Source organism: Theropithecus gelada, chromosome 2 (genome assembly GCF_003255815.1).
Source record: "Theropithecus gelada isolate Dixy chromosome 2, Tgel_1.0, whole genome shotgun sequence".
In the NCBI taxonomy this organism is placed as follows: domain Eukaryota; kingdom Metazoa; phylum Chordata; class Mammalia; order Primates; family Cercopithecidae; genus Theropithecus; species Theropithecus gelada.
Window position 1 is genome coordinate 35571988 of NC_037669.1, and position 28000 is coordinate 35599987.

The window sequence follows — 28000 nt, forward strand, 5'->3', positions numbered from 1 at the left end:
GAACTGACACAAATCGTGGGAGTTTAGAGAACAACGTGACGGGCTGCAGAGGAGAGGTCAGGGTTGAAGCAAACTTTTTTTTCCCCCCTAAGTAGGGCTAGTTCTGGCTTGTCTTCCTTCTCCCCACTTTGCTTCTTACTCTTGGACTTACAAACTGTCTGGTTTCCCTTCTCCAAGTCAGGGCTTCGTTTCTCTGCCTTGGCCTTCCTGCCCCGCCTTCTGCGTTCTGACTCCATGAGCCCCTCTTCGCGTCTCATTTTCTGCCTTCTTTAGGCGTTCCCTCGGCGGCTCAGAGTGTGATCTCATCTCTTTGTTTACCCCCGGCTGCCGTCAGTCAGCGGCTCTCTGCGCCCCCGCCGCGCGGGCTCGGGGCCGTGCTGCGGGCGTGGCCTCGGCCGCAGAGACCCTGGGGACCGCAGGGCGTGGCGCGGCCTCCGCCCGCTGCCCGGAGCGACCCCCAGAGGCAGCCACCGGGTGCTCGCAGTCCGCGAGGCCCCTCCTCCAACTCTGCAGAACTCCGGAGAGGCCTCGTGCTCCCCGAACACCCGGGAGTTCGCTTTCATTTTAACGAACCTCCACAATCTCTTGTTTGGGAGATAATTGCTTCTTGGAGAACAAAAGCGTCAGCCCAGAGCCCCAGGTCTCTCCACGGGAGGAGGGCACCCAGGGGCGATGCACCGGGCTCTCGCCTTCGCCCTTCTTGGCCCGCTGGCCTTCACCTCCCACCCGCAGCAGCCACTGCAGCCGGCTTCCGCGGACTGAGCAGCCCTGGGTCAGCCAAGGTTAAGCAGCGGGTGGGGAAGAGGAGAGAAAGCTGGGTCAATTGGAAGTAACCTTCTCGTCCCGCCCAGTTTTTCCTTGCTTGGAGGCGGCAAAAGGCACTTTAGCATTCCTCGGACTGTGCGCCTCTTTCTCTAGCAGGGCCAAGGGAGAGGAAGAGCGGCCGGCAGGAAGGTTTCTTTGTCAGCAAAAGCGGACCTTTGGAAACTAAACAGCAATACCCTGTCTTTAGAAGACAGCACAGGAAAGAAAAACAGCTAAGGAGTCAAGGTCAGAGACTCCATTTGGAAAACAATGGCCCTTCATGATTATTACAATTTTTGAAAAGTTTTCTAAGCTTTTTCATTTGAACTTTCCATTTCTCACTATGAAATGTAGGTTCTACAGACAATTACACACAAGTTTCTTTTTCAGGGGAAGAGGGTAAATGAAACAGGTGGAAAGAAGTGAAATGATTGTAGACGTGGCCAAATTTAGACTTGGTGTGAGATTTCCTCTTCGCTTGGAAACACATGGCACCAGCATGCATTTGTTCATTCATTCAATAATGTGAATGAACATTGAACACCACGATGTGATGGGCTTTGTCACAGGCTGTAAGTGGCTTCAGGTCCACATGAAAGGGGAGCCAAAAATGAAAATAAAACATTAGAGAGAGAGAGAGAAAAGGGAAGAGCGGCAAGGTGTCAGGCAGCAAGCTTCTTAGGGTCAGAATGGGTCGCCATCCCTAAAAGCTGATGACTGAACAACTGAGACCAACGAGTGTAGACGGGCAGTGGAGAGACAATACTGCATCTGCCAGTGATGAGTGTAGGAAGCTCATGAGGGTTAGAACCTTCCCTCTCAGTTTACTGACCTCTTTTCCTCTTTAAATAGGTTGAAGCCAACTGTGGTAGAGGATAACAGTGATTCGCATATCTTATTTATTTATTTTTAGCAGCCCCCTCCCCCGCAACTAGGACAGTGAGTTCCATTCAGATTTTCAACACAGCTGAAAACTTGGCTTTAAAATTTGTGAAGGAAGGCATTTCTTTAGAATCTTTCACTTTTTCATCGCAGAGGCTTGGGGGAATGTTTAGATTTTTGCTGAATCATGAAGGGTTTGTTACTGCATTCTGAGAGTGTAGGAATTAGGTGCCTAGAGAAAGGTGTCTGCTTTCCTGTCGAGGTGGTTTATTTAGCAGTTCATAGAAGCATGCCGGTCAAGTCATCCTGAACTGTGCGGAGTCAAGGGTCTTGCCGCATGGGAGGCTGGCCAGCGGAGAAGTTTTGTGCTCTCTCAGTTTGGTGATCCTCATGTTGTATACGTATTCCAAAATTTCCAGTAATTGTATACATATAATTACTTATATATATGTAATTTCACATATATATGTAAAATTTTAGAAGATAAGTGACAATACAGGCCAAAGTGTGGGGGAGACACTGTCCATTCCAGATACTAGAATAAGATCACAGATAACTTCTTAGATGTTTCTTTTCTAGGGAAGTAGGGAAACGGAACACATATACATTTGCACACAATTCAAACTTACACTTTGAATGTCTGTCTTAAATCTCCTAGTCAACTCCCTTAATGTACAGACAAAGAAACAGGCCCAGAGAAGTGAAGAGACTTTCATAAAGTCGGAGTCAGGTTGGGATATGTCAGGCCTGGCCGCCTTGCTGCTAATTATTTCTTGCTGCTAATTATTTCTCTGAATTTTATAATAGAGGCACCTCTGAAACTGTCTGAAACTTTTCATTTAAAGAGATGTTCAAAAAGAACTGTAGATTTCTCAGAATGGGTGTGTTTAGTCTGAGTGTTGTGGGCCAGTGTATTTCATCTTTGAATGTGCAAAAGATTTATTAAAATGCAGATCCTGGTTCAGTGGGCCTGGGCGCGGCAACAGTCTGCATGGCCAGCCCAAACTGCCCTTAGTGCAGATGTTGCTGGTCCACATGTGGAACGGCTAGGCTGTAGACAGCATCTTTCCTCCTTGCCTTTCCTTCTTGCTGAGGGAACAGCCCTGGGGATTTTTTTTTTTTTGAGACGGAGTCTCACTGTGTCTCCCAGGCTGGAGTGCAGTGGCTGATCTCGGCTCACTGCAAGCTCCGCCTCCCGGGTTCACGCCATTCTCCCGCCTCAGCCTCCCAAGTAGCTGGGACTACAGGCGCCCGCCACCGTGCCCGGCTAATTTTTTGTATTTTTAGTAGAGACGGGGTTTCACCATGTTAGCCAGGATAGTCTCGATCTCCTGACCTCGTGATCCACCCGCCTCGGCCTCCCAAAGTGCTGGGATTACAGGCTTGAGCCACCGCGCCCGGCCAGCCCTGGGGATTTAAGAAGCCCTTTTTGTTTCTGTTACCAGGTCACTGTGCTCCCTTAGCTAATCTGGATACCTTTCAGTGCCTTGTCTTCATCCAGATCTGAGATATTGTTAGAAATAGTCCCTAGAGACAGGTGTCTTGAGCTGGAGGGTGCGATCCTTTGTCTAGTGACTTAGCATCATTTAACTTGGTTCCACAAAATGTTTCTGTCACACATAAGCAATTTACTGAACTCAGATGGTTAAAAAAACTCTTTTTCCCTCCACAAGTGTCCTCCCAGCTGCAGCTTATTGCACTCCCTTGCAGCTGGGAGTGCAGCTGGCATGCTGCTAGCTCACCGGCCTGGCGCTTCCACTGGAACCCAGCGAGTTTTTTGTGCTTTTTTTTCAACACTGTCTTCTGTCCTGCACTTCTGCATGTGATGTCTAGATTTAGCTCTAAGTGCCTTTGTGCAGCATCTGAGTTGAGCAAGCCACTAAGATATAACTGGGCAGAGGTTCTTCTAAGGCAGGCAAACTTCAGTGTCACCCATTTCTCGGTTTTCTGCAGCTTGCCTGCTTTGGAAGGGTGGTTTGACTTAGCTTTGGTTTGTCAAGCCCACTGAGCTTTGATATGACTTCGAATTGCAAGTTTGGCCTGGGGAGAAGCTAGGGCTTTTTTTTTTTTTTTACCTAGGAGCTGTCAAATTGCAAACCACAGAGCGTGCTCACAAGAGAAGTGGCAAGGGCAGATTGGGACCATTTCATGAATTTCTTAAATGCCAAAGCAATGAATATCTTCTTAGCTTGATAAGCAATGGGAATGTCTAAAGTTTGTTTTTGGTGGGGGTTGAGGGGAAGGGGAAGGGCATATTTTAATGAAACCACAATTCTATTTTAGCTTACTCTGATAAAATATGTTGCACAGAGTGGAAGACAGACTAAGGAGGAGAGCTTCTTAGAGTGAATGTTATAGTGTTAGCTTTTCTTGTCAGTTTTAAACCTTAAAATATGAGAACAGTACTCCTAGGTAGAATTTCTGACATTTGGTAAAAGGAGAATCTTTGTCTAGGTCCTCCCTGCATACCCACTGCACTATTGCCACCAGCTACCTCTGTTATTGCCTTGATTCTCTGCAGTGATTTAAATCTTCTGTTGTATGTTTCTTGGGTGCTTCCATATCATGGCATAGTCACACAGATGCATACTCATTTACCAGAGGCTGCAGAGGTATCAGGCCACTTTGGTTCAGCTTACTGGGCTTTGATATGACTTTGAATTGCAAATTAGGCTTGGGGAGAAATTAGGGAATTTTCTACCTAGGAACTGTCAAATTGCAAACCACAGGGAGAGTTGGATACTGGATTTTTCTGGGAATCAACTTTCCTAGTCTTGGGTATAATACTAAGCTGATACAGTAATATGGGGAATCCTTGGTTTCTGATGAGTAAATCAGAATCCCGGTAAGAGTGACGACATCACCTCTTGAACTCAGGAGAGTCTCCACCATGCAGCAACACATCTGTAAAGTTCCCCATTGTTGGAGTTTCACTAATTTGGTGCTCTGTACATCCCTTTGGGCCGTGTGATGTCACTTATAAGAGGGTGATGGCACATCTCATAGTAGTGTATATATCAAGTGGAAAGTTATTTTCGTTGACCTCAAGACCGCAGAATTAGACAGTATCTCCCTATTTTTATCCAATTTAGCCAAATTCTTTCATTCAAAGATTAGATTATTATTAATCACTGAATGCAGGTTCATATAAATTAATTCAGGAGTTGTAAAATTTGCTTGCCAGCTTTCCAAACCAAATAAAAGGGAATTTTCTTTCTTTGATGGCTCCAAAGGGTTTGGGAGGTGTGCTGGTGCTTTGTACCATGAACTACACAGTCATCGAACATATACAACATTTTCCCCACAACCTTTGCTGCATAAATAATATGATACTTTTTGAGTATCATTCGATTCAGAGCAATTTGTATGGCGTGCATGAAACAGCTCTAAATGGATTTCCTTATATACCTCACTATGATTGTGAAAAAAGGAACAGGAATAGTTGGTTCAAGTAAAAAGCAATGTTTAATTCAGGAACTCAGGCTGAATTTAAATCCTCACACTCAGGAATAAATTGCAGAACCTTCTCTTTACCACCTGCTCAACCCCTTCCTTCTGATAAGAATGCATAAGTCTGACTCTAGTCCATTCATTTGCTTTTCTCATTTATTAAATAGCCATAGTTCCTGACCTGATGCCCTCTCCCTCCCTCTTCTCCCAGTATTGCTTTCCTTGCTCTCTGGTATTTTTCTCTCTCGCTTTCAGAATTAAAAGGGAACCTGGTCTCTGGGATGTTTTCAACATCTCAAGTGTGAATTTTCCCTGTCAAAATCTTCACAAGGAAAACGAGTCACAGCATCACCTAGGTGACGAGGTCATAACACCTCAGCCCTTGCTTAAAAAATTTATTTCTACTTTTCTATTGTAAAGAGATCTCAAAACAGGAAGATAAAATTGGAGTGACAACTCTGCAGCCTAGTCTTTTAGACAGTGAACTAGGCCAGCATTGGCAGACACTGACGATGACAAAGTCCTGCTCTGAGTTATCCCACCCTGCACTCCACTTTTTACCTTGCCTGGGAGACTTGAGGAAAAACCTTCAGAGAGCAGATTGGCCTAGTCCTCATTCACTTGGCTTCTTGACTTTCTGGCTTTCCAGGGTAATTTTACCTCACATGTAACCTATACAAGTATTTTAGGTTTAAAACCTGGCTCTGACACTTACTAGCTGTATGACTTTAAGCAATTTACTTAATTACTTAACTAATGTCCTTCTACTTAGTCTTTCATTTATAAGATAATAGTACCCATTGCATAGTTTTGTTCTTAGAATTGAATTAGTTAATATAAAAACTATATGTTATAAATATGTTTAGGGGTGTGTCTATATCATATAAAAGTGCTTAGAAGGGTGCTTGACATATAATTTTAAAATTTGTTATTATTTTTATGTTCTCCAAGCATATGAAGGTATTTTGTCATTACTTTTAAAGGTCACTTTTTTATATGTGTTGGTGGGAGGCATTTATTATTTTTTTAAGTGTGCATATCACTGAAACATCCCTCTATGGAGCTATAAAAGAAAACTATAAAATATTTACTATAAAATATATAAAAACTATAAAATATTTACCATGTAATTCACTCACTCCCCAGTCTCCAGAAAGTAGCAGTTTTTACTTCACTTGTATTGTCTTCTTCCCGGCATTTTACAAATACTATTTTCTTTCAGCCTCAAAAAAATTCTGCACAATAGGTACTAGGATTCTAATACAGGGGATGAGAAAACTGAAATTTAGAGAAATTAAGTAATTTATCCCAGGTCATACGTTTAAGCAATGAATGAGCCAGGATTCAAACTCTGATCTTTTGACCCCAAAACCATGCCAGGTAACAAGTAATCAATGAGTGTCAATGACTGATCATCGAGAGAGAATTCAGTGCCAAAAATCAAGAGGGTGTCAAGAAAATAAGAACAAGGACAATAGCAACATAAGCAACCAGAACAAACTTAGATCCAAAATTAATAGTTAAAGATTTTTCTAGAAGACTGCGTATTTTTCCTTAAACTGTCCAGCAGCTTGGGGACAGAAATCTAATTAAAATGGAAGTCTATGCATGCTCAAACTACATGCCTTGTACCTGATACAATCCGCTTCCACCCCAGTCCCGAAAAAAGGGCATTCAGTTATTTTCTTCTACAAGTGGAAGAATATAACAACATACCTTCTAGAATCAAGGGAAAATGCAGAAATGTACTTGCTCTTTTTTTTTTTTTTTTTTAGATTTCTCAAATACTGTTCTACAAGGATAATTACTCACCTGGTGATTATTATAGAATGTTAAGGTGTGTACAAGTTGCTGCTGATAGATAGCACTGTCCCTGCAAAATCATCCCATAGACCTCCCTCAAATAAATAGGTATACTTCAAAAAGCAGTATGCTTGCTATCCAAGTACAGTTTTAAGAAAAATCACTCAGCTCTCCCTTGCAAATGTGTTCTTTCCCCGAATGCCTCCTACACAGAGATTCTGGAGCCACCCCCTTCAGAATATCTGAAATATAGACCAATTTTGCTCATTAAAACTACTTCAAGTAGTCCTAGAGCTGATATTAGGGTTGCTACTTATTCAGTAATACTTTTCAAGTATTTAGTGTTGAATTCTTAGATTGAATTTTCTATTAGCTTCCTTAAAATGTAAGAGAATGGAGGGCTAAGTTTAAGACCCATTCTACTAATTGTGAGGCTTTCCACAATCTGTGTTTCCTTATTTTTTTAAAGGGGATGGCACACTTGTTTAGCCTTCTTCATTATAGTTCTCAGAGGAACCATTTTAAGTTGAAAGTACTTCATAACCTATAATGCTTAAATTTAAACCACTGTCATTTCCCCCCACCACAGCCTTTGGCAAATGGGGTCTTAAATTCCTTCTATCTCCCACCAACCAGACTTTTAGCATGCATTCTGACACTGAGAAAGAATCAGTTGGTGTGTGTCAGGTGATAGTGGAGTGGGACTGTGATTTTACTTTGACAATGTAAACAGATCTTCCCCCTTCCCAAGATAAGAAAGAACAGAGTTGAGTATTGTGGCACATTTTACATGGTTTTCTGCTTATCTCTTTGAGAATAGATAGCTCAGTAGTACTGTAGAGTTAAGAAACAGCTTTTCCACTCTCTGAGTGATAATACCTACAACCATCGAGATGAATACAGTCTCGTGACCAAATCTCCTCTGATATTTATCTCATCAACATGCCTTAACTTAGTGTCATGATGATGCAGAAATTACTCTGAGAGAATAATGGTGATGGCAATAACTATGATGAGAATAATGGTAGCAGCCACCCCTTTCTGAGTATGTACAAAGTGTCAGAGACTGTGCTGGGTGCTTTATGTACATTAACTCATTTGATTCTCTTATCAGCCCAATGGGATAGTTTTATTATTCCCCCAGCCTACAGATGAGGAACCTAAAACTGACTTGCCCAAGGTCAGGATCTACCAAGTAACTGGCAGAGCAGGAATTTAAACTTACACATGTCTTAACTCCACAGCCTATGCTCTTAAGCACCAGGGAATATTAACTTTTATGGGAGGAGGACTAAGCGTGGGCTTTGTCATTCAGAAGCTGGATGACACTGGGCTCCTTCCTGGTTCCTCATCTGTGTTGATTATAAAACAGGCACAGTGATGTGTTCCTCACATGATCATGATGAGGATTGAATTGAAATACTAAATGTACATACTGTGCACTTATACATGTAAGAAGAGAAAGGAGAATGACAGCTGGAGAGTGGCTTGATGAAGGCTCCAGCATGAGTAACCTGGAGCGAGAACACCCAGCCAGTGAGCTGAGTGCTGCCCATTTATACTCTCTGAGCTCCAACGCAGTGTGGCATGTGGTCATGCAGCAACTAAAAATAACTTTTTTTTTTTTTAGTATCAACTATGTGCCAGTAGTATTTTAGCCACTGAAGCTTAGAAGATTGTGAAAACCAGATAAAGTTCTGCTCTCAGATTGTTTATAGTCCAAGGGAAGATTCAGTTAGTAATAAAATAAAAACATATGGCAGATGATCATAAGAACTAAGAGGGAAAAGACAGAGAAGTGGACCGAGTGACAATATTTGAAGAAGGGTGTGTGGTAGAGTGGGTGAGAAAAGTCTCTCGTTCATTTGTTCATTGAACAAAATGTCTCAAGTACCTACTGAGTCAGACTGTAACTTGTGAAGGGGGTTTAATTAAGAAAAAATAGATGAACAATCATTATTTGTTATAGTAGGAAGACTATAGTAATTTAAGTAAATACTTATCTTATTGCATCTCACATTTTTAAGTATCCAACAAAAGACACTTCACAGTGTCTTACCTGGAAGGAAGATTGTTTTATGCTAAGTTCCCTGGACTCTGGGGCTCTCTTCCTGCTGGTGAGCTCTGACCATCTTCAGGAGATTGGCATGTGCTTTGCTCTTGGGGTCTCTCAACTGGGAAGGATTTGCCGCAGGTGGTAGTACAGGAGTTTGTCTGCTGGTAGACTGCTTTTCTGTCTTTTTCTTGATGCATTGGCTTCCTGCAGCTCTTCTTCTGTCTTCAGTTGCTAGCAGAAGAGGCCTCACAGTCCCTCTCATGGACTGGTCTGTGATAGCCTTTTTGCCTGAGTGGTGGGGAGTTCCACCCTTTTGTTTCTAGCTCACAGTGGCTGCTAAAGGCATAGCAACCTCTCTGAGAGCAGAGTCTAGTGTCCCCCTCACTTTGCCAGCCCTTCTGTCCTTTGAGCCTGTCATTTCTTGAGGGAGTCAACGTGTGCTTCTGCAATGGGCAGTGTTCATTAGAGGGTTTGCTCCCGCTGCTCAAGAGTGGAGATGCTTCCTCCCAGGGCTGACTTCCCGTAGGTATTTTCCTGAGTCTCAGAGATTTTGACCCTTGATTCAGTTACATGACTTATACCTATGTCTGCTATACCCCAAAGTTTTCTAGACGAGTTTAGTCAAGTTATTCTGTCTGGCTTGTGCCTTGGTACATGACCAGCATGATTAATGTGCCTCGTCACAACACTGGGCCCTTCCAACCCCAGTTTAAGGAAGGAGACTTCCTTTCTTGAATAACTAAGGGACTAGTTATTCCCAGCCCACTCCCCTTAAGCCTTGGAGAGCAATACACAGATTAAATGTAAATAGAGGGGAGCAGAGATTCTCCAGCAATCTCCCATGAATATTTTCATCAATTTTATTTATTTATTTGAGACAGAGTTTTGCTCTTGTTGCCCAGGCTGGAGAGCAATGGCGTGATCTCAGCTCATAGCAACCTCTACCTCCTGGGTTCAAGCAATTCTCCTGCCTCAGCCTCCCGAGTAGCTGGGATTACAGGCATGCACCACCACACCTGGCTAATTTTGTTTGTTTAATAGAGACAGAGTTTCTCCATGTTGGTCAGGCTGGTCTCAAACTCCCAACCTCAGGTGATCTGCCCGCCTTAGCCTCCCAAAGTGCTGTGATTAGGGGTATGAGCCACTGCACCCGGCCATTTTCACCAGTTTTGCTAGTGAAAAAGCATATAAGCAGGGAGCAGTGCCTCACACTGTAATCCCTCCCACTGTAATTTGGGAGGCTGAGGCAGGAAGATGGCTTGAGTCCAGGAGTTTGAGACCAGCCTGGGCAACATGGTGAAATGTTGTCCATCTTTACAAAAAATACAAAAATTAGCTGGGCATGGTGGCACATGCCTGTAGTCCCAGCTACTTGAGAGACTGAAGTGGAAGGATTGCTTGAGCTTGGGAAGTCGAGGCTGCAGCAGTCATCTGAGATAGTGCCACTGCACTCCAGTCTAGGTGACAGAGAGAGACCCTGTCTAAAAAGAAAGAAAGAAAGAAAAAGTAAACAGACACACAGGAAAAATAGTTTTATTGATATGACTCTAACAAGTCAATAGATAAATATAAATCAGTTGTCTTTATCTTAGATGTATTATTATTTTCAAGTGCTTGTTTATTATTATGATCAATGGCATTTCTACAGTTTTGCTATTTCTCTCCTTGTTAAACCTCTGCTTACTAATTTCTATAATTGGGGAATCATATACCTGTTGTAGTCAGATGCTCTTGAATTCCACCAGAGAAGTGAAGGATTTTAACAAAATTGACAAAATCGAATCCAGATTTCTTCATCTATCACTATCTTTCTGAAATGGCACTAATAGAGATGCTCAGATTTTGGATTCATCCAACAAATATTAATTGAGCATCTACTTTGTGCCAGGCACCATTCTAGAAACTGGGCATTCAGCTGTGAGTAAAATAGGCAAGGTACTTCTCAAAGGCTGAGTTTTTTTCTGTTTGAAGACATAAATTGCAATATGTTATTTGCCTCTTCTATGTCTTTGTGGGACATAATAGGGTTATAGATATATAAAATAAAATAAAACATAACTTTTCAGAGTGGAAACTGAGTTCTACTCTGATAATGCTTTATACTATGTTGAAGATATAACCTCATATTATTTTGGAAGCAGGTGGATTGTACATGTTGAATAAATAATACATTAAAGTGGACTGAAGACCCAGCTTTTGATCACCAGCTCTTATTTGAAAAGTTAACATTACTACCGCAGTTTCCAATATGAGACATTTTGTTTCCTTTTACAGTTTCATTGCTTCTCTGTGCATCCTGCTCCCCATTCTCCTCATCCCTTAGTTAGGTCTTCAAACCAGACTTCATGTTGAGGGATCCGGTGTATGCCCGCTGTGCCTTTTCATCTTTTTAAAGGACACTTTCTTCCTTACACCTGCACCGAAACCTGCAGTGACATTCCATCTATAGAACTGGAGGAGGCTGGCCCACCGTCCTCTCTCTCCTCCATAAGGGATATTTTACTGTGTTTTTGATCTTTGTCTAGGTTTAAAGAAAGTACAGAAGCTCCACTGTGAACTACTTTAATACTTGCACATTTTCCCTAAAGTCAATTGCCATGGTATCAATGATGCTTAAAAATAGAGTGAAATTTTGTTATGTGAATTTCACCTCAATAAATTATTAATAAAAAAATAGAGTGAGCCATAAGTAGGTACTTCCTAGATTTCATTTATATTTATCAGCGCTTTATTCTGGTTCCTTTACAGGCTGTACAAGATTCTGATAGGCATGAAAACTACAGGATGTTTAAAAAAATATTGCTTAGGATATCTCCGGCCTTTCAAGTTTGTTCTCAAAAATAACTTTGCTTGATCAAATGGTTATATTTTGGTTTACTAAAGATGTTCTCAGAAAGAAGAATTTGTGTACATCAATGATTTGTAATACATTTAAAATTCAATCCTGTTTTTTAAAAATTTAAGTATTATAATAGTATTATTTATAGCTAGCAGAAGTAGATACAGGGCCAAGTTTTAATTTGCTTGGAAGGTTGAGGCGTTCCTATGATAATGGGGAAAAGTGAAATGCATTGAGGTATCCCAGATGAATGGATGATGTTATTTTTAGTTCTGAAAGTTAGCCATTCATGGATTTTTGCCTAGAGCTCTTTTGTAACATGTTGAATGCAAACATTTGGACATTTTAGAATAAATCTTAAGTTGTCCATTCCTCCTTTCCCCAAAGGAAAAGAAGACCAGAGCAACAATGTTGGATATTTAAGTAATTACTTCTTATTTCTGGCTTTCTTATCTGTAATTTTTAAATATCAGTTAAAATTATTGTTTATTCGTCTAATGGATTTAGAAATTTCATTAGTGTCAACAAGTTAGTATAATGGTACTCTTCATTTTCCAACCAATATTCATCTGAGATTTTAATGTTTGTTTAAAAAGTAGGGATGTTCTATACCTTGGTTTCCTTTAAGACATCATAAATTGCAGAGCTCTCAAACAAATCAAAGAACTATTAAGCCATAACAATAAAGATTCCTGAAAAACTTACGGTAACTCATAATGACACCCTTCCTACCTCTAATGTACTGCATTGGAATGTCCTCTTTACTTAATTCGTAGATATCAACAATTCTGTGTAAAAATTAAATAACTTTGAAATTCCCTCAGAAACATTTGAGTTCATTACAAAGCTTATTTGTGGTAAGGCTTAGTTTAAAAAATAAATCTATCTTTAGTGACATTTATGAGCTGACTTTTTAGCCATTTAGATACCAGGATTCTTTTTCTGGACATTTCATCTGTAACTCACAGTTTTAGAGTGTTGTCCTCACTTGAAAAGATGAGTGTAAGATCAGGTGTCTACTGCAAATTCCTGGGAAGTAACTGATTGTTAAAGTACTATGGTGTGGTTTAAGTGTATTTTCAAAAGGATTCTATATGGGTAGACACAGTATCCTTCCATTCAGTAGCATTTGTACAGTGCTTCACAGAGGCACTGAATATTTTTAAATGAATAAATGAATGAAAATGCTGACGTGAAGCCTTGTGGATTATCTACTACAAGTAAGTCCAAGCTATTCCAGGTCAGTCATGCAATAAAATTGGACTTGAAGGTAGGTGGGAGGGGAGAAGAGTTGAGGTCGAATACAAGCTGGGCCGCTGCCTCCCTCACTTGCTCTGTGAATTTAGGCAAGTCACTTAACTTTTCAGAGCCAGGGCTGCCCCTTTTGGAAAGTGAAAGTATTGTGCTGAATGTGCTGAGTAGTCTCTGGTTTCTCTGGGCTTGAATGTCCTTCATCTTAAGTAAGCTCTTCTATTTCTAGTGGGGAAAGGGTCGAAGTGTTCTCAGAACCTGGGGCTACTCCACATAGCCAGTTTTGGGAAATGTTCTTTTTCTCTTTAACAAAATACACAACAAAATACACTCCCAGTCCACTTTCCTTTATACTGTACTGTGAAAAGAATTTTACCAGGAAATAACCTGTAATTTAAGGAGTATTAATAGAATCAATTAGAAATACAAAAGAAAGACACACAAACACAATCCAGTGCTGTCTAGCTTTGAACCCAGTTTTACCTTAAAGTATTTTTATTTATGGATGTCTCTGTTCCGTCACTGAAGTCTGCCCTCTTCTTAGCCTGGTTTCTTTCCTTCCCTTTCCTCCCCCCTCTTCTTTCATTTCTTCATCTCCTCCCCCCTTCCCTTTCTTCCTCTCTCCTGCCTTTCCTTTCCTTTCCCTGGGTCTGTTTCTTTACTGCTATCTGGAAAAACTTCTATTAATTGTCTTTTTTTCCCCCACAACTAATCTGTAAAATTTAGTTTTCCTAAATCTCTAATGATGAAGTCCAGCAGTTTCTCCAGGATGAGCTACATGCCTGTGGAGTACTTTGAGCATCTTTTTGGGGATAGTCACTTATTTGGGTACCTGGCTGTTATAAGACTGTCTTCCCCTCTCTCTCCTAACTCTTGTTTTTCATGATTCTCCCCCATTCTGCTCACTCCTGCTTCCCTTGAATTTCTTATACTTCTGGGTTGTTTAGGTGAGGTTTGTCTCACAATCTTGTCACCCTAGTCATAGATTCTGTGTTCAGAAGCTTAATTTCTGATTTTTTAGAAAATCTGAGTTGCAGATGCTTTAAAAAATTGAGAGAGAGAGAGAGAGAGGAGGAGAGAGAAAATTGAGAGCCCTTTTTTTATCCATGTAATTTCTTTCTTTATATCATGTAGACTCTCAGCTTCCTTCTCTTTGTGATTTCCAGATTTTCAAGAGTTTCATCCCCCTATGCCTTATGTTCATAAAGAAAAGACAGAGATCTAAAATTTTAGTTTTCTTGAGTCACTAGGGAGCCTTTTGTGGACACCTGCCCCTTCTGAAACAATTGACTTGTCTACTTTCACAAAGAACAGTATTTGTATTAAAGAACCAGTTGGCATCAATACCCAAGTGCAGGTGTCCTAACATATAAGATGGTGCTTCATTCAGAAGACTCAAGATAGAGTAAAATAAATTATCAACATCTTGGCTCCATGCTCCATTCACAACTGTTAATTTTACAGGGTTATGCTTCCATCTCTGAGCAGGGAGCTCCTGGCAGGGACAGCTGCTCCCGTGTCTCAGATTGGGCTGTGCTCATCCCAGTAGGTGTCATCAAGAGCAGCAGGGTAGCGAGAAGGTGATAGTACATCAGAGAACTGAGTAGTGGAGGAGGGAGCAGCACGGGCCTCTCCAAAGTGCTTTTCACTTACTCCTTTAATCTTCGTGTATATACATGCATGGTTAACTAAGGAAGAAGGAAAAGTTGACTTGAATTTGACTGAGAAAATTATCAAACCTGCTTTTACTCTTACATGTATCTCTTTTTCAAAAATACTTTTGTGTATCCACTGGTATGTTGATGGTCGTATGCAGCAACAGGTCTGTATGCTTGTCCAAAGAATGTCTAACAGTCCCACATCATGATTAGCAGGAGCTGGGTCAGTGGGGCAGAGCTGGTTTGACAGGTGGAAAACTTGTCCTGAGTGGTTCTATATTAGCTTACCTCCTAAAATGGAGCAAAGGTCAAGGCCAATCCAAGATTGAGAACAGGCTCCGAACATGTTACATGATAAACACTCTTTTATTAGTGGTCTTTTGAGGGAAAGTTGCTATGCTGTTCTTTGCTATTATTTCTGCTAGAACAGTGTTCACAAAAGTGAACAAAAGTTCAATGCTCGAAAGTTAAAGAAATTTAAGAATGGAGACTATCAGTAGGCATGTTGGGGCACCATGGTAAACAATGGAACTGGATAGAATTTTGTGTACTTGCCTACACAATTCTTTCTATGACCATACCTGCTATTCCTATCCTCTGATTTAATTTTCATGTGGAAAATAGTCATTTGCAGCATACATTAAGCTACAAATGTTGCCATCAAAAGGTAAAATTCTATATGCTAGTCTCTTAGTACTAAGATGGCTCTATTGATGATAATATGAACACATTTTAGGTTCCCAATTGCTTTGGGAATAAGGAATTGTGACTTAGTGAATATATGTTGCTTTTTCAAAAGGAGAAACAGTGTTTCCCATCATTTTTTAAAATTCAGGAATAATAGTCTTTTTTTATTCAGATTTTGAAGGTTTGGTATGTTTATTATTAATGTTGGACCACATGCAAGAGAAAGTTAGACGTTATTTTGTGACCAGCATTGTAAGTTGTCACATTCTGAACAAATCCCCTAAAGACGTGGAACTCATTTGCATTTTGCATAAAATCCTGATGGGATTTATGGTTTAAACTTTTACTATACTCTTTGTCTTGAATTTATTAATTTCCTTATCAGGCTTAAAACTTGGGGGGAAAGTAGACTTTTGCATACTATTTTTTTAAGCCATAAAGTTTTATACAAAGTCCTTCTCAAAAACCCTGAAAACCCTGTATCTTTCAGAGGTCTGTGATAAAAACCTGGGGTGAATGTGATTCGTGTTTTGTTTCTGTTTCTGGTTTGTTTGCTTTTTGAGACAGGGTCTTACTCTGTTACCAAGGCTGAAGTGCAGTGACACAACAACAGCTCACGCAGCCTCTACCTTGCAGGCTCAAGTGAGCCTCCTGCCTCAGCCTCCTGAGTAGCCAGGACCACTGGTGCATGCCACCACACCCAGCTCTGTAGAGATGGGGTCTCACTATGTTGCCAGGGATGGTCTCGAACTCCTGGGCTCAAGTTCCTCCTGCCTTCACTTCTCAAGGTGCTTGGATTACAAGTGTGAACCACTGTACCCAGCCTGTAAATGTGATTTGAGTTGTCAAAGTACATCTAAAAAAAAAGGCTGGTTTAAGTTTGACGTGGAGCAACATTGAGCTGGGGAAAGGAAATACATAGACAATAATGCCAGTGGCCGGATGCAGTGGCTCACACCTGTAATTCTAGCACTTTGGGAGGCAGAGGTGGGTGGATCACCTGAGGTCAGGAGTTTGAGACCAGCTTGGCCAACATGGTGAAACCCTGTCTCTACAAAATACAAAACTTAGTTGGGTGTGGTGGCACATTCCTGTAATCCCAGCTATTTGGGAGGTCGAGGCAGGATAATTGCTTGAACCTGGGAGGCGGAGGTTATGGTGAGCCAAGATCATGCCATTGCACTCCAGCCTGGGTGACAGACTGAGACTCTATCTCAAAAAAAAAAAAAAAGTTGCCAGTGATTCTGGAAGGTCCAAAGGACATTACTTTTCTCATACAATACTGTGGGGAAAAGATGAGGCTTGACTTGAACTTCCAGAGTACTGTTGAATTCTTAACTCCACAAACAGTGCCTGGCACAAAAGAAATCACTTAATAAATATTTGTTGAATGCTGAGATTTAAAGGAGAAGAACATCACTGGAGCCCTCTCCTTTTTTTCCCCTCTTTTCTCCACAAAGGTTGAAAAAAATGATGAGGACCAAAAGATTGAACAAGATGGTATCAAACCAGAAGATAAAGCTCATAAGGCCGCGACCAAAATTCAGGCTAGCTTCCGTGGACACATAACGAGGAAAAAGCTCAAAGGAGAGAAGAAGGATGATGCTCAAGCTGCTGAGGCTGAAGCCAATAAGAAGGATGAAGCCCCTGTTGCCGATGGGGTGGAGAAGAAGGGAGAAGGCACCACTGCTACCGAAGCAGCCCCAGCCACTGGCTCCAAGCCTGATGAACCCGGCAAAGCAGGAGAAACTCCTTCCGAGGAGAAGAAGGGAGAGGGTGATGCTGCCACAGAGCAGGCAGCCCCTCAGGCTCCTGCATCCTCAGAGGAGAAGGCCGGCTCAGCTGAGACAGAAAGTGCCACTAAAGCTTCCACTGATAACTCGCCGTCCTCCAAGGCCGAAGATGCCCCAGCCAAGGAGGAGCCTAAACAAGCCGATGTGCCTGCTGCTGTCACTGCTGCTGCTGCCACCACCCCTGCTGCAGAGGATGCTGCTGCCAAGGCAACAGCCCAGCCTCCAACGGAGACTGGGGAGAGCAGCCAAGCCGAAGAGAACATAGGTGAGCAACCGCGAGGGTCAGATGCAATGGGTGGATGGGGAGGGGAGTTGCTATTCGGAAGGCCAGGCCACCTGGGTCATCAAGGGAGAGGAAAAAGTCTAGAAGGTGTTTTCCAGAAATCAAGGGAAGCTGTGCTTAATTTCCCAAAGTGGCAGGACTAAGAGCTAAGGTTACATTCCCAAATATCTCCATGCCTGAGAGAGGACTCAGGCAGGTCTATGTAGCAGCCAGTACTAGAAAGATCTGGCAATTATCTTAATTGGATAGACATATGCAGTCAAACTAGATAAATCTGCTTTAAAAAAGTATTCTGTGTGCTGATAGACTTAGTTTAATAAGTAATTACTGAGGCTACATATATTATATGGATGGGAATTAGCTAATGTGATTATTTGGCTCTGGAAAATGCCTGGTATAAATACAGCCATCCTCTTCTTGATCCAGATTATCTAGTGTGTGAATTGCTGGCAGCAAATGTATAATCTCAGACCACCCTTCCCTATCTCACATTATGTTTCTGGGCATTCTCTCCACCATCAGTTGGTGAGTAGTGTGTGTATATGTGGGTATGCTGAGAGAATGTTAATTGTAACATTAATTGGGGTCAAACATAATTGGGAAAATAAGTCTGTCGATGTTGCCAAAAACAAAAGAAAAACCCCAAATACAGAATATGTTGTGAAGTCAAACATAAATAATCATTTTATTATTGAAGACACAACTTTCTACAATATGCATAAATAATTGAGGGTTCCTATGATTACAAAAAGGTACTGGATTCTCTTCAGTTTGGAACTGTAACTTGAAAGTTGGAGTGTTTTCACTATTACTGCTCAATTGTGCAGAATTGGAATAGAATATTCCCAGAGCAAGATAAATTCAACAGAGCTTTGTCCCTGGAGACTAGATCCTTCCCTCATCTCCAACACATCCACAGTGGTAAAGGAGGCCAACAGTTTCCATGATCTTTCTCTAGTCTAATATGACCCATAAATACTTTCCAGCCCCAAAGATCCTCAAAGATAAAGTTTCTTCTACGTCCATTTAAAAGATTGGGTTTACTCCTTTGGAAGCGCCTCGGTTTAACCAATGATGTTTGTCATCCAACAGTCCAAATACGGACTGAGCCACAGTGTGCTCCTTGGGAGAAAAACTATTCCATGGGAATGGTCTGAGAAATGTTTTGATATCTGACCATCAGATTGAGAAAGTAATGATTGGACATTTACTTTGATATACATTTCTCCAAAATCAGATACTACAATATGGTAGGTGGTATTCTAGATATTTTAGGTCTACACTTCTTTCATCTTATCCCTAAATTTCTGTGAATAAGATGCCAGATAATATTAATTAACATTGTTATTAGCATATTCCAGCTCTGGATAAATCATATGCTTCTTTTCATTTTGAATCTTTATTCTAACCACACAACTGTCCCAGGGGCCAGACATTGAGGTTTAGAAGATGGGAATTTTTCCCTGGAAAAGGTAAGGCATGTGATAAAAAGTGGGGTGTGAGTTTTAATTTACTCAGCAAAGCAAAACTTAACTACTTTTCTTTAGATTTAAGCTTTGAGCCTCAGATATAATGTCTGGAAATCACTTTGCATATAGACAAGTTACGTAATGTGTCATTTTCATAAATCTTAGAAATTAATCATGCTTTTAAATACAGAACAGATCTGACATGGCACAGACCATATTTTTTAACTGGGATTTCTAAAGTTGTGAGAAACAGAGACATGATGTTATTTTAGGTATATGCTTATGATTTGGGTTGATAGAAGGATTTCTTGAATCAGTAAGAAGTCTAATATATATTTTAAAAGAAATTAAGTTTTATTATTTTTCAGGTTATGATAACTCCAAATGAATTAATGAAATATTTTATGTAGTAAGTTGTCAACAAATGTCAAATAGTGAATATAAATTGATGAAATTTAAATTATAGATAATAATTTGTTCACTCATTTATATATTTCTCTTGCATATTTGCTTATTCTGTTCATTTATTTGATTAAAAATGTGTCTGGCCAGTGAAAGCAAACAGCACTCTTCTCTGCCCTAAATGTTACAGTTTCTGACTGAAAAATATCTTAGTTAATCAGACTTTATCGTGTGCATTCAAAGGTGATTGAAAAAATAGATGAAGTTCAACTTGAAGGTAATCACAAAGGGCAATTTACATTATTTCTTAGAGTTGGGTAGGTATTGTCCTCTTGGTTAGATTCAGAAATGCTGCCTGTCGTTTCTTTCTGGATTGAGGTATCTATTAGCCTTGCCTGCTCTATGTGACAAGCACAAATTACCCCGCTGTGATGAATCTCATGGGATCACAGAAGGTAGAGATGACAAGGTTATCTATCACATCATATCAGGTCCAAATTCCCCGGTGCCCTGTACTGCATTTCCTCTTTCTTCCACTGTATTTCATTTTAACCTGGGTTAAAGTAGCAGCATTTTCCACTGGGCTGTACTGTTTGGAAATGTGTGGCTACCATGGGTTACTTTAGGATTCTACAGCTGCCTGGAGGGGCATGGACAGACAGTCTAAGAGGGTGCAATAGGGTAAGGGGCAAAATAGGTACAAAGAGAGAATCCAAGAAAATAATTTCTGTCAGTATCAGGCTTAAAAATTTTAGATCAGATATGATTGTTACTTTAATACCTATGGAAACGTTGCAGGAATTATAAATGTTATTTATTTTACTTCTTTTACTACTTACTACCAACCTGTTTGTTATGGGAGGATGTCATTTGTATTTTGATCTTTGAGGTTGGTTGATTATTGTCATTGTTTTAAATTCTCCAAGTATGTCCCCCTCGCCCTACTTTGCCACTCTGCCTGCCCGGCTCTTTATGTGCCTTGAACCAAAACATTTCAGTGCACCTCTGATAATGATTCCTTTAGAGGGAGAGGAGGATTTAAAACATCTGTGGGACACTGCCCCATTCAGCCATGAGTAGAGAACTTTCAAGCCCCCTTTAATGATTATGTCCTTGGGGTCCCCTGCCGAGCAGTGCCACTGTGCTCACTGGCTCTCAGTGAAGGAATTCTCTGTTATGTCTCCTCTTCTCCATGGTAGCCTATTGATTTTCCCCAATAGAGGACTCTACTGTGGTCATATTCAGTGATGTGGTACTACCAAGGTAACCTATCCAGAAGGCTATCAATCAGTGATATTGATTGGGTGACTGCCACAGGGTCCTTGACTGATGCTAGTTGGAAGTGGAGTTCTGAGTGACTTCATATGTTCTGCATGTTGATCTTGGCTGCATTGTATTTTCATGGTCTCAGTACATCTTGCAAATTGATGCCATCAGTAATGATCAAGAAAAGAGGGAGGAATTTCCTTTTGCCATTCCCTGAATAGAAAAATTAACTTAGTGTCTCCCTACCTCTCTTCCTCCTCTTTTTTATCCTTCCTTCCTCCCTCCTTCCTTCCCATTCTCTCTCCTTTTATTCTATTCTTCCTTTTTTTTCCCCTTCTCTTTATGTTAACTTTCTTCTGTGCTAGGTATTCGGGTCACCAAGATGAGTAAGATATGATCCTTTGGCCTCATGCAGTGGCTCATGCCTGTAATCCTAGCACTTTGGGAGACCGAGGCAGGAGGACTTGAGTCTAGGAGTTTGAGACCAGCCTGGGCAACAGAAGGAGACCCCATCTCTACAGATGATAGAAAAAATTAGCAGAGTGTGGTGGTGTAGTCCAAGCTACTCTGGAGGCTAAGGCAGGAAGATCACCAGAGCCCAGGAGATCAAGGCTGCAGTGAGCCATGACTGTGTGCCACTGCACTCTAACCTGGGTGACAGAGTGAGACCCTGTCTCAGAAAAACCAAAACAAAACAAAAACAAGATATAGTCTTTTGACCTTAATGAATTCTTACTTGATAGTGGGGTAGTGTGAAATTCAGGGAATGACATTGAAAACAATCATATTTATAATCTCAATTAAATTCTGCAATTGGTATGGGGTATTCTCTCTACCAATGCACTTTGGACAAAATATGAATGAAGCAGTGCTTCAGGGGCCAAGATGCAGTCTACTACTTACTATAAAAATGTTTTATAGAATGTGTGTCCTGATACTCAAATGATTAACGAAGAGAATGGAAGCAAAATTTATAATTTCTAGAATGATAATTATTTGTAAGAAAATGAAATACCCAGCTCATATTTCTGGATTAAAAATTATTTATGTTTCCCAGAACAATAGTTTCCCTAAGGTCCAAGGTAACCATCTATTTTTCAGCTTTCCAAAAGATAGGTCCACTTCTACCAAGCTGTGTGTTAGATGTGAGACGTTCCAAGGATATTTACACTTATTTGGCAGGGTGCCTCATGAGCAGTTTTGATTTGAAATGTGGTTTCAACCACTTCCTGAATTTATACACAGCTCACAAAGAATGAAAATTTTGGTTGTGGAAGTCCATAAATGCTGTTTATAAAACATGGCACCCTGTCAGATAGTGGTATACCTCTTAAATACTGTTGATTATTAAGCTTTCATGGAGCACTTTCATTTTGCTAGAGTAATCATTTTTATTGGCTTTTCTTGACAACAGCCCAATGTCATTTGATAGCATTTTTCTTTCTATTTTTATATTCCAAGAATAGGGACAAAGTAAGTGGGTATTCTGGCCACACATACAGCCAGTGACAAAACAAGGGTCAAACTGATAGAACTCTAAATCCTCACCTTCACTGTAGCCCTACAGTTCTTTCTATTAAGGTGTTATGCTTTATCTCAGTTTCTTCATTTTCTTTTTTTCTTAGCTGTTGTGATGATCTGATGCTATTGGAAAATACCAACAAGGACCTTACAAGGACATTCTCTGTCCTACCTGCCCTGTAATATAATAAGGGTAAAAGATCTTTAAACTGAAATAAAGAGACCAGGGTTCTAGTCTCAATATTTCTACCAACAAGATGAGAGATTTTAGGAGAATTATTGCTTCTCTGGACCTCATTTGTGTCATCCTCAGGAAAAGGGACTACAATAGTTGGTTTTTAAGGTTTTCTTTCAAGAGTTAAAATATAAAAGTCTAATAATAGGTGGCACTTAATGAGCATTTATTAACTGCCAGGTACTGTGCTGAGTGCTATGTGGGGATTGTTCCATTTAATCATCATAACCACTCTGTGGTAGTAACGTAATAGTGTAATTTTCCCTTTCCTTTTTACAAGGAGAAATCTTAGCTTTAGAGAGACTATGGCACTTAATCATTGTTGACAGCTAGCAATGTTGAACTAGAAGCCTAACCCTGAGAGTCTGAGAGGTCACATGCTGAATGCTGACACTTATCCAAGTGATATTCTGGAAGAAACAAAGAGAAGAGAAATGTCTAAGGACCCCAGCAATGTGTTATAATATAAGAACATCTCTCCTTTGGATAATTGGATACTCCAGACTCTTCTCTGGGAATTATTAGGGATAGCATTTACAGATGGGTATCTAGTAACTACCAAAATTCCTGATCATAATTCCCTCACAGCCCTATCACCCCAGAATTATTGGGGATATTAAACTAGTTCTGAGTCTTAGATTCTTATTTCAAAAAACACTCCAAGGACTGTTTTATTAGACCTGAGAGAGCTATAAAGATCAGTTGAAATTGATTGTTCCTAACAGGTGTATTACTGACTCCATCAAATACATCAGTTATTCCAGGAGGATCTGAAAATTAAAAATTGAAATTTTAATATCTTAATCAGATGAAAGTCATTTTATTTATTGTAGGCAATTGTTACCCTAAGTTTAGCTTATCAGAATTAGTATCATTTTTATATTCTTGTTTAGGTCTACCCCCCTTTGCAAGAGCATTTCCAAAGGATCTGGTACCTTTATAACTAAAATATTAAAGAATTTAATAGAAGAGACAAATTAGAGAGCAATCATTAACTTTTTTTTTTTTTTTTTTTTTTTTTTTTTTTTTTTGAGATAGAGTCTCGCTCTGTTGCCTAGGCTGGAGTACAGTGGCACGATCTTGGCTCACTGTAACCTCTGTCTCCTGGGTTCTAGTGATTCTCCGGTCTCAGCCTCCCTAGTAGCTGGGATTACAGGTGCCCGCCACCATGCCCGGCTAATTTTTGTATTTTTAGTAGAGATGGGATTTCGCCATATTGGCCAGGCTGGTCTCTAACTCCTGACCTCAGGTGATCTGCCTGCCTAGGCCTCGCTGGGATTACAGGTGTGAGCCACTGCGCCTGGCCCTTTCATTAACTCTTTAGTTAAAAAGAGTAAGTAGAAAAAAGACAAGATGAAGGAATGTGTTACAGAGTCACAGAACTCAAATTATTGAGGCCATTCATTCATTCTTTCATAGCTTATATTAAATTGTTACTATCACCTCATAAAAGAAGCTGAAAAACAGAAAGACATGTTCCTCCCCCAATTTTTTTTTTTTTTTTTTTTTTTTTTTGAGACGTAGTCTCGCTCTGTAGCCCAGGCTGGAGTGCAGTGGCCGGATCTCAGCTCACTGCAAGCTCCGCCTCCCGGGTTCCCGCCATTCTCCTGCCTCAGCCTCCCGAGTAGCTGGGACTACAGGCGCCCGCCACCTCGCCCGGCTAGTTTTTTGTATTTCTTAGTAGAGACGGGGTTTCACTGTGTTAGCCAGGATGGTCTCGATCTCCTGACCTCGTGATCCGCCCGTCTCGGCCTCCCAAAGTGCTGGGATTACAGGCTTGAGCCACCGCGCCTGGCCCCCTCCCCCAATTTTAAAGTTGTGAAACTATATTTGGAACTAAAAATTAATATTTCTTAAAATATAGACTATTATTCAGATATTAATACACATTCATAAAATATTGTTCATTTTTCTCTACATACATGTGCACGCGTGCGCACGCACACACACACACACACACACACACACACACACACACACGACAATCTTGCAATGGTAGACCAGGGAGGCATCTTTGAAGTGGGGGATATAGGGCTTCTTAGCCAACCATCCTCACTTTTCCATAGTCCTTTATTTTCTTAACTATTAGATAATGGGCTTAAGGGATGGGGTTGATAGTAGAGAGGTTTAGATAGAGGGGCAAAGAATCTAGGAAGAGTCAATTCTAAGAAAGTTTGTTATTAGACTAGAGACCCAGAAGACAGCAAGAATATCTCAGTAGAGGTTTGTAACCCCATCTTACACTTGAGATTGAATATAAAGAGTTGAAAATGATGTTTTCTGATATGACTGGACTCCTGATTTATAATCCTCCTAACCCTGTCTCTGGATGGAAAACTCTAGCTGTAATAGCTACAGTGGCTATAGCCTATAGACAGCCATCATTTGCTATCAGCAGTTTCACTTCCATCTTACACTTAATTCAATATCAGTGTATTTCTATATGCTTTTATTTCATTAAAGTAATTAAACAGCTTCAAGGTTTAATAAAACCTTGGATGCTTATGTAGAGCAATGGATACATCTGATAGACATCTGATAAGCTTTTTAAAATTTCGTCAGTAGACTGTCATTAAAACATAAAGTATTATATAGACAAGCTAGTACAAGCCTCTTCCAATTCTTGTTTTTTTTTTTTTTAACTCTACATTCACAGTAGTTGGATCTTTGACGATTAGTGAAATTGGCTAACAGGCCTAAGTGTGTGAATTGGGCTATCAAATGTCCTGAGAAAAGGTAGTATGGAAGATATACAAGTTAGATGTGATTACTCAGCAATCCTCCCACTAATTTGTAATCTCCAAATCACAAATTAGAGGATTATGAGAATTAAAATATTTCAGGTTGATCATCTCACACCCCTCTACTTGGAAGGGAAATTGTAGTTCTTAACATATCTTCAGGGGAAGAAAGTATTCTAGGAAGGTTTTTTGCCTTTCTTTGTAAATCATACTCAACATAAATGTTCTATCCTGGTGGCACATACACGTGAAATAACTTTTGAAGGCTACCCTGTTTTATTTTGTTTTTCCAGTATGAGTTAGTAGAATCTTTTGGAATTTAGAATAGAAACAAGAAGCCATTTACCTAAAATGATCCCTCCTTACTGGGGCATGATGAATGTGTGTGTCTCTCAGATAAAGTGGAGATGAACATTTCTGTAGCCTTGGAAAAAATGTTCTCTTCTATGGTGTGTGACAAAGTGAAGAATATAATTTAGGTATGTTTAAGCACTGTATCCATGCCTGTAGTATACCCTTCTGCCAATTTCCAGGCACATATGTATACACTCACATTCAATGTGTAGGGAAAGGGCTGCCCAAGAATTTAGACTATAGGGAAAATCTGGAAGAATGGTAAGTTCCACATTTTCGTCACCCTTCAGGCCCAAAAGAAGTAGAAAATGGCTCCAGGAACACCCCTCGTCTCTCTGAGGGTGTGTGGGAAGAGTAATGGTCCTTTCTCGGCTGGTCATGTAATCAGGGTATGTTTGTGAACCAACAGTGGGTTGGGGAGAGCTAGGAGTTGGGACTAAAGTTATCTAAGATGAAATTTATAGTGCCTAAAAATTAAAACCCTGGTTTGGCTAATTAGGGGAACGTTATCCAGGAAGAGTTCTTGGTGTAGAGGTTGCCTCAACTGAATCTTAAAGGATAAAATACATCCAATGAAAAGGGATATCGTTTATTTAAAAATTTCAGAAACCACCTTTCATTCAAATTAACACACACATATAAATAAATTGATTCAGGTCATAATTTTGCAGCAGCTTTTTAACCTTCAGTGGAAAAAGTAGCTTCATGTCTGTGTTGTTTATTATTGCATTTCCTGTTGTTTATTATTGCATTATGACAATAATTTGAATGAATAATATTATGCCGTAGAGAAAATCCTAAACTGACCCAGGAAAATGAATAAGGAAGCTCACTGGAAAGTTCCATTGTTACTCAGGCCCATGTCATCCCTGAGGTTGCCAGAATTCAAACCATTTAGGGCTTCATAGACCAGTGTGAGCATTTTGCATTATATTCAGAAACATATTGAGAACTAGAGGAAGTCAAGGCTGCTTCCTACTGAAAGCAGGTGATTAATTTCACTCCAGCCACATGAATGACCTGTGGGTGGCCCTTGCCAGTGTGTGACAGGAACACCCAGGGAAGAAATGATCTGCCAGGTTCCTTGGCTTCTTTTCCTCATCTGACACAATTAAGTAATCTTTGCAAGGTGTGTAAGAGTCTACTGAACCTGCTGTTGCTCCACTATAGGGTGAATTGTTAATGTGTTCCCAAACCAACAGTGCTGGGACACAGACCAGTAAACAGGCTTTCCCACTCCTTAGTGCAAATGTAATTTGTGTACAGCCTGTGGGCTATTCAGATTACAGACCATGAGGGACATTGCCGTGGGAGGCTGAAAGAATTCTTCCCCACACAAAAACTGCAACTTAAAGTCACCCTCATGTATCTGGTAAAAAGACAGAAAGTGCCCCACTTTGTGAAATTCTATTCCAGTTTAAAGGGCTAAGAAAGCACAGAGTTCAGTAATGTGGTTTCAGCATTCTCCCCATTGGTGTAATCAAATCCTTTTAGAAGGAAAACCAGTGGTAGAAGATTTTTGATTTCCTCCTTCCTCTTCTTTTGATACTCGTGGTTTAATTATAATAGATTCATAAGAGAACCTGGCCCCTATTGGAAGATATGTTAGTTTTATTTTTCTTGCCACCAAGGTGTAAACCATTCATTATGATTTTATCAGATATCTGCAGCGGCGTGCTGCTAAACTGGCTCTCCAAAAAATGAAACAAAACTCTAAAAGCTTTGATTTGTAGTTTTTGCCAATTTCTATGGTATAAATACTCCCATCCTAGCTGATTTCAGGCTACTAATGTGTTATTTCCAAATAAGCAGTTGGGAAGAGGTGCTAATATCTTGCTCTCAGCAGCCAATGTTAGTCAGCTCCAGCATACCCCAAATAATTATATTTTAGCAATTTGATTAATTTTATTTTGATAATTCTAAAATACTAGGAATAGTAATTATCAACTTCCAAATAACGTATCAGTATAAAAGCATATAAATATCCATTTGTAAAACCACATAGTTATGTACATATATATGTGATCACATGAGAAGTATTTTCAACATTCAGTCTTTTCTGTTGAGCATTGTACATTTGTTAAAGGTTAAGGAAAAAAAGTAAAGTTTAGAATTGGTATTCTTATATTCAATTAGAAAAACAATTGCTACTGAAGGAATTCGTACATTGTCCTCAAAATTTGATCTGAGCTGTATCTTTTTAATGCATTGAAAGGCTTTTTATCTTTTTTAAAGGAAAGTGCATAATTTATTACATTTATGAGGTTATAATAAAATGGATACTTAGGAACTTTAAACATGAGTAAAAAGTAATTATCAGATATAAAATTCTCAAATCTTGGAACCCAAAATATTAAATTTTAGAATTTTCTTACAACCTCTTTCTCATGATTAACATAGTTTGAAAATTATTATGTTCTTTCATGAGAAAAGAAGGAAAATTTAAAAATAGACATGTTGATGGAGGCAATAGTTCTTCTCAGCTGGTTTTTCAGAGATGATTTCA

The 28000-nt window shown here is 40.1% G+C and overlaps 1 protein-coding gene across 2 annotated transcripts in view; it reads left to right on the top strand.

Moving 5' to 3' along the window:
* GAP43 (growth associated protein 43) overlaps positions 1-28000 on the top strand; it is a 99104-nt gene that overhangs the window by 36267 nt on the left and 34837 nt on the right. Inside the window, exons 2-3 of one of the 2 annotated variants that reach the window (XM_025377436.1) lie at positions 5392-5786; positions 16891-17488. In XM_025377436.1, coding sequence (XP_025233221.1) covers positions 5649-5786; positions 16891-17488 — 736 coding nt within the window. In that variant the 5' untranslated portion in view covers positions 5392-5648. The remainder of the gene's footprint in view (positions 1-5391; positions 5787-16890; positions 17489-28000) is intronic. The other variant, XM_025377437.1, reaches the window with a different exon arrangement.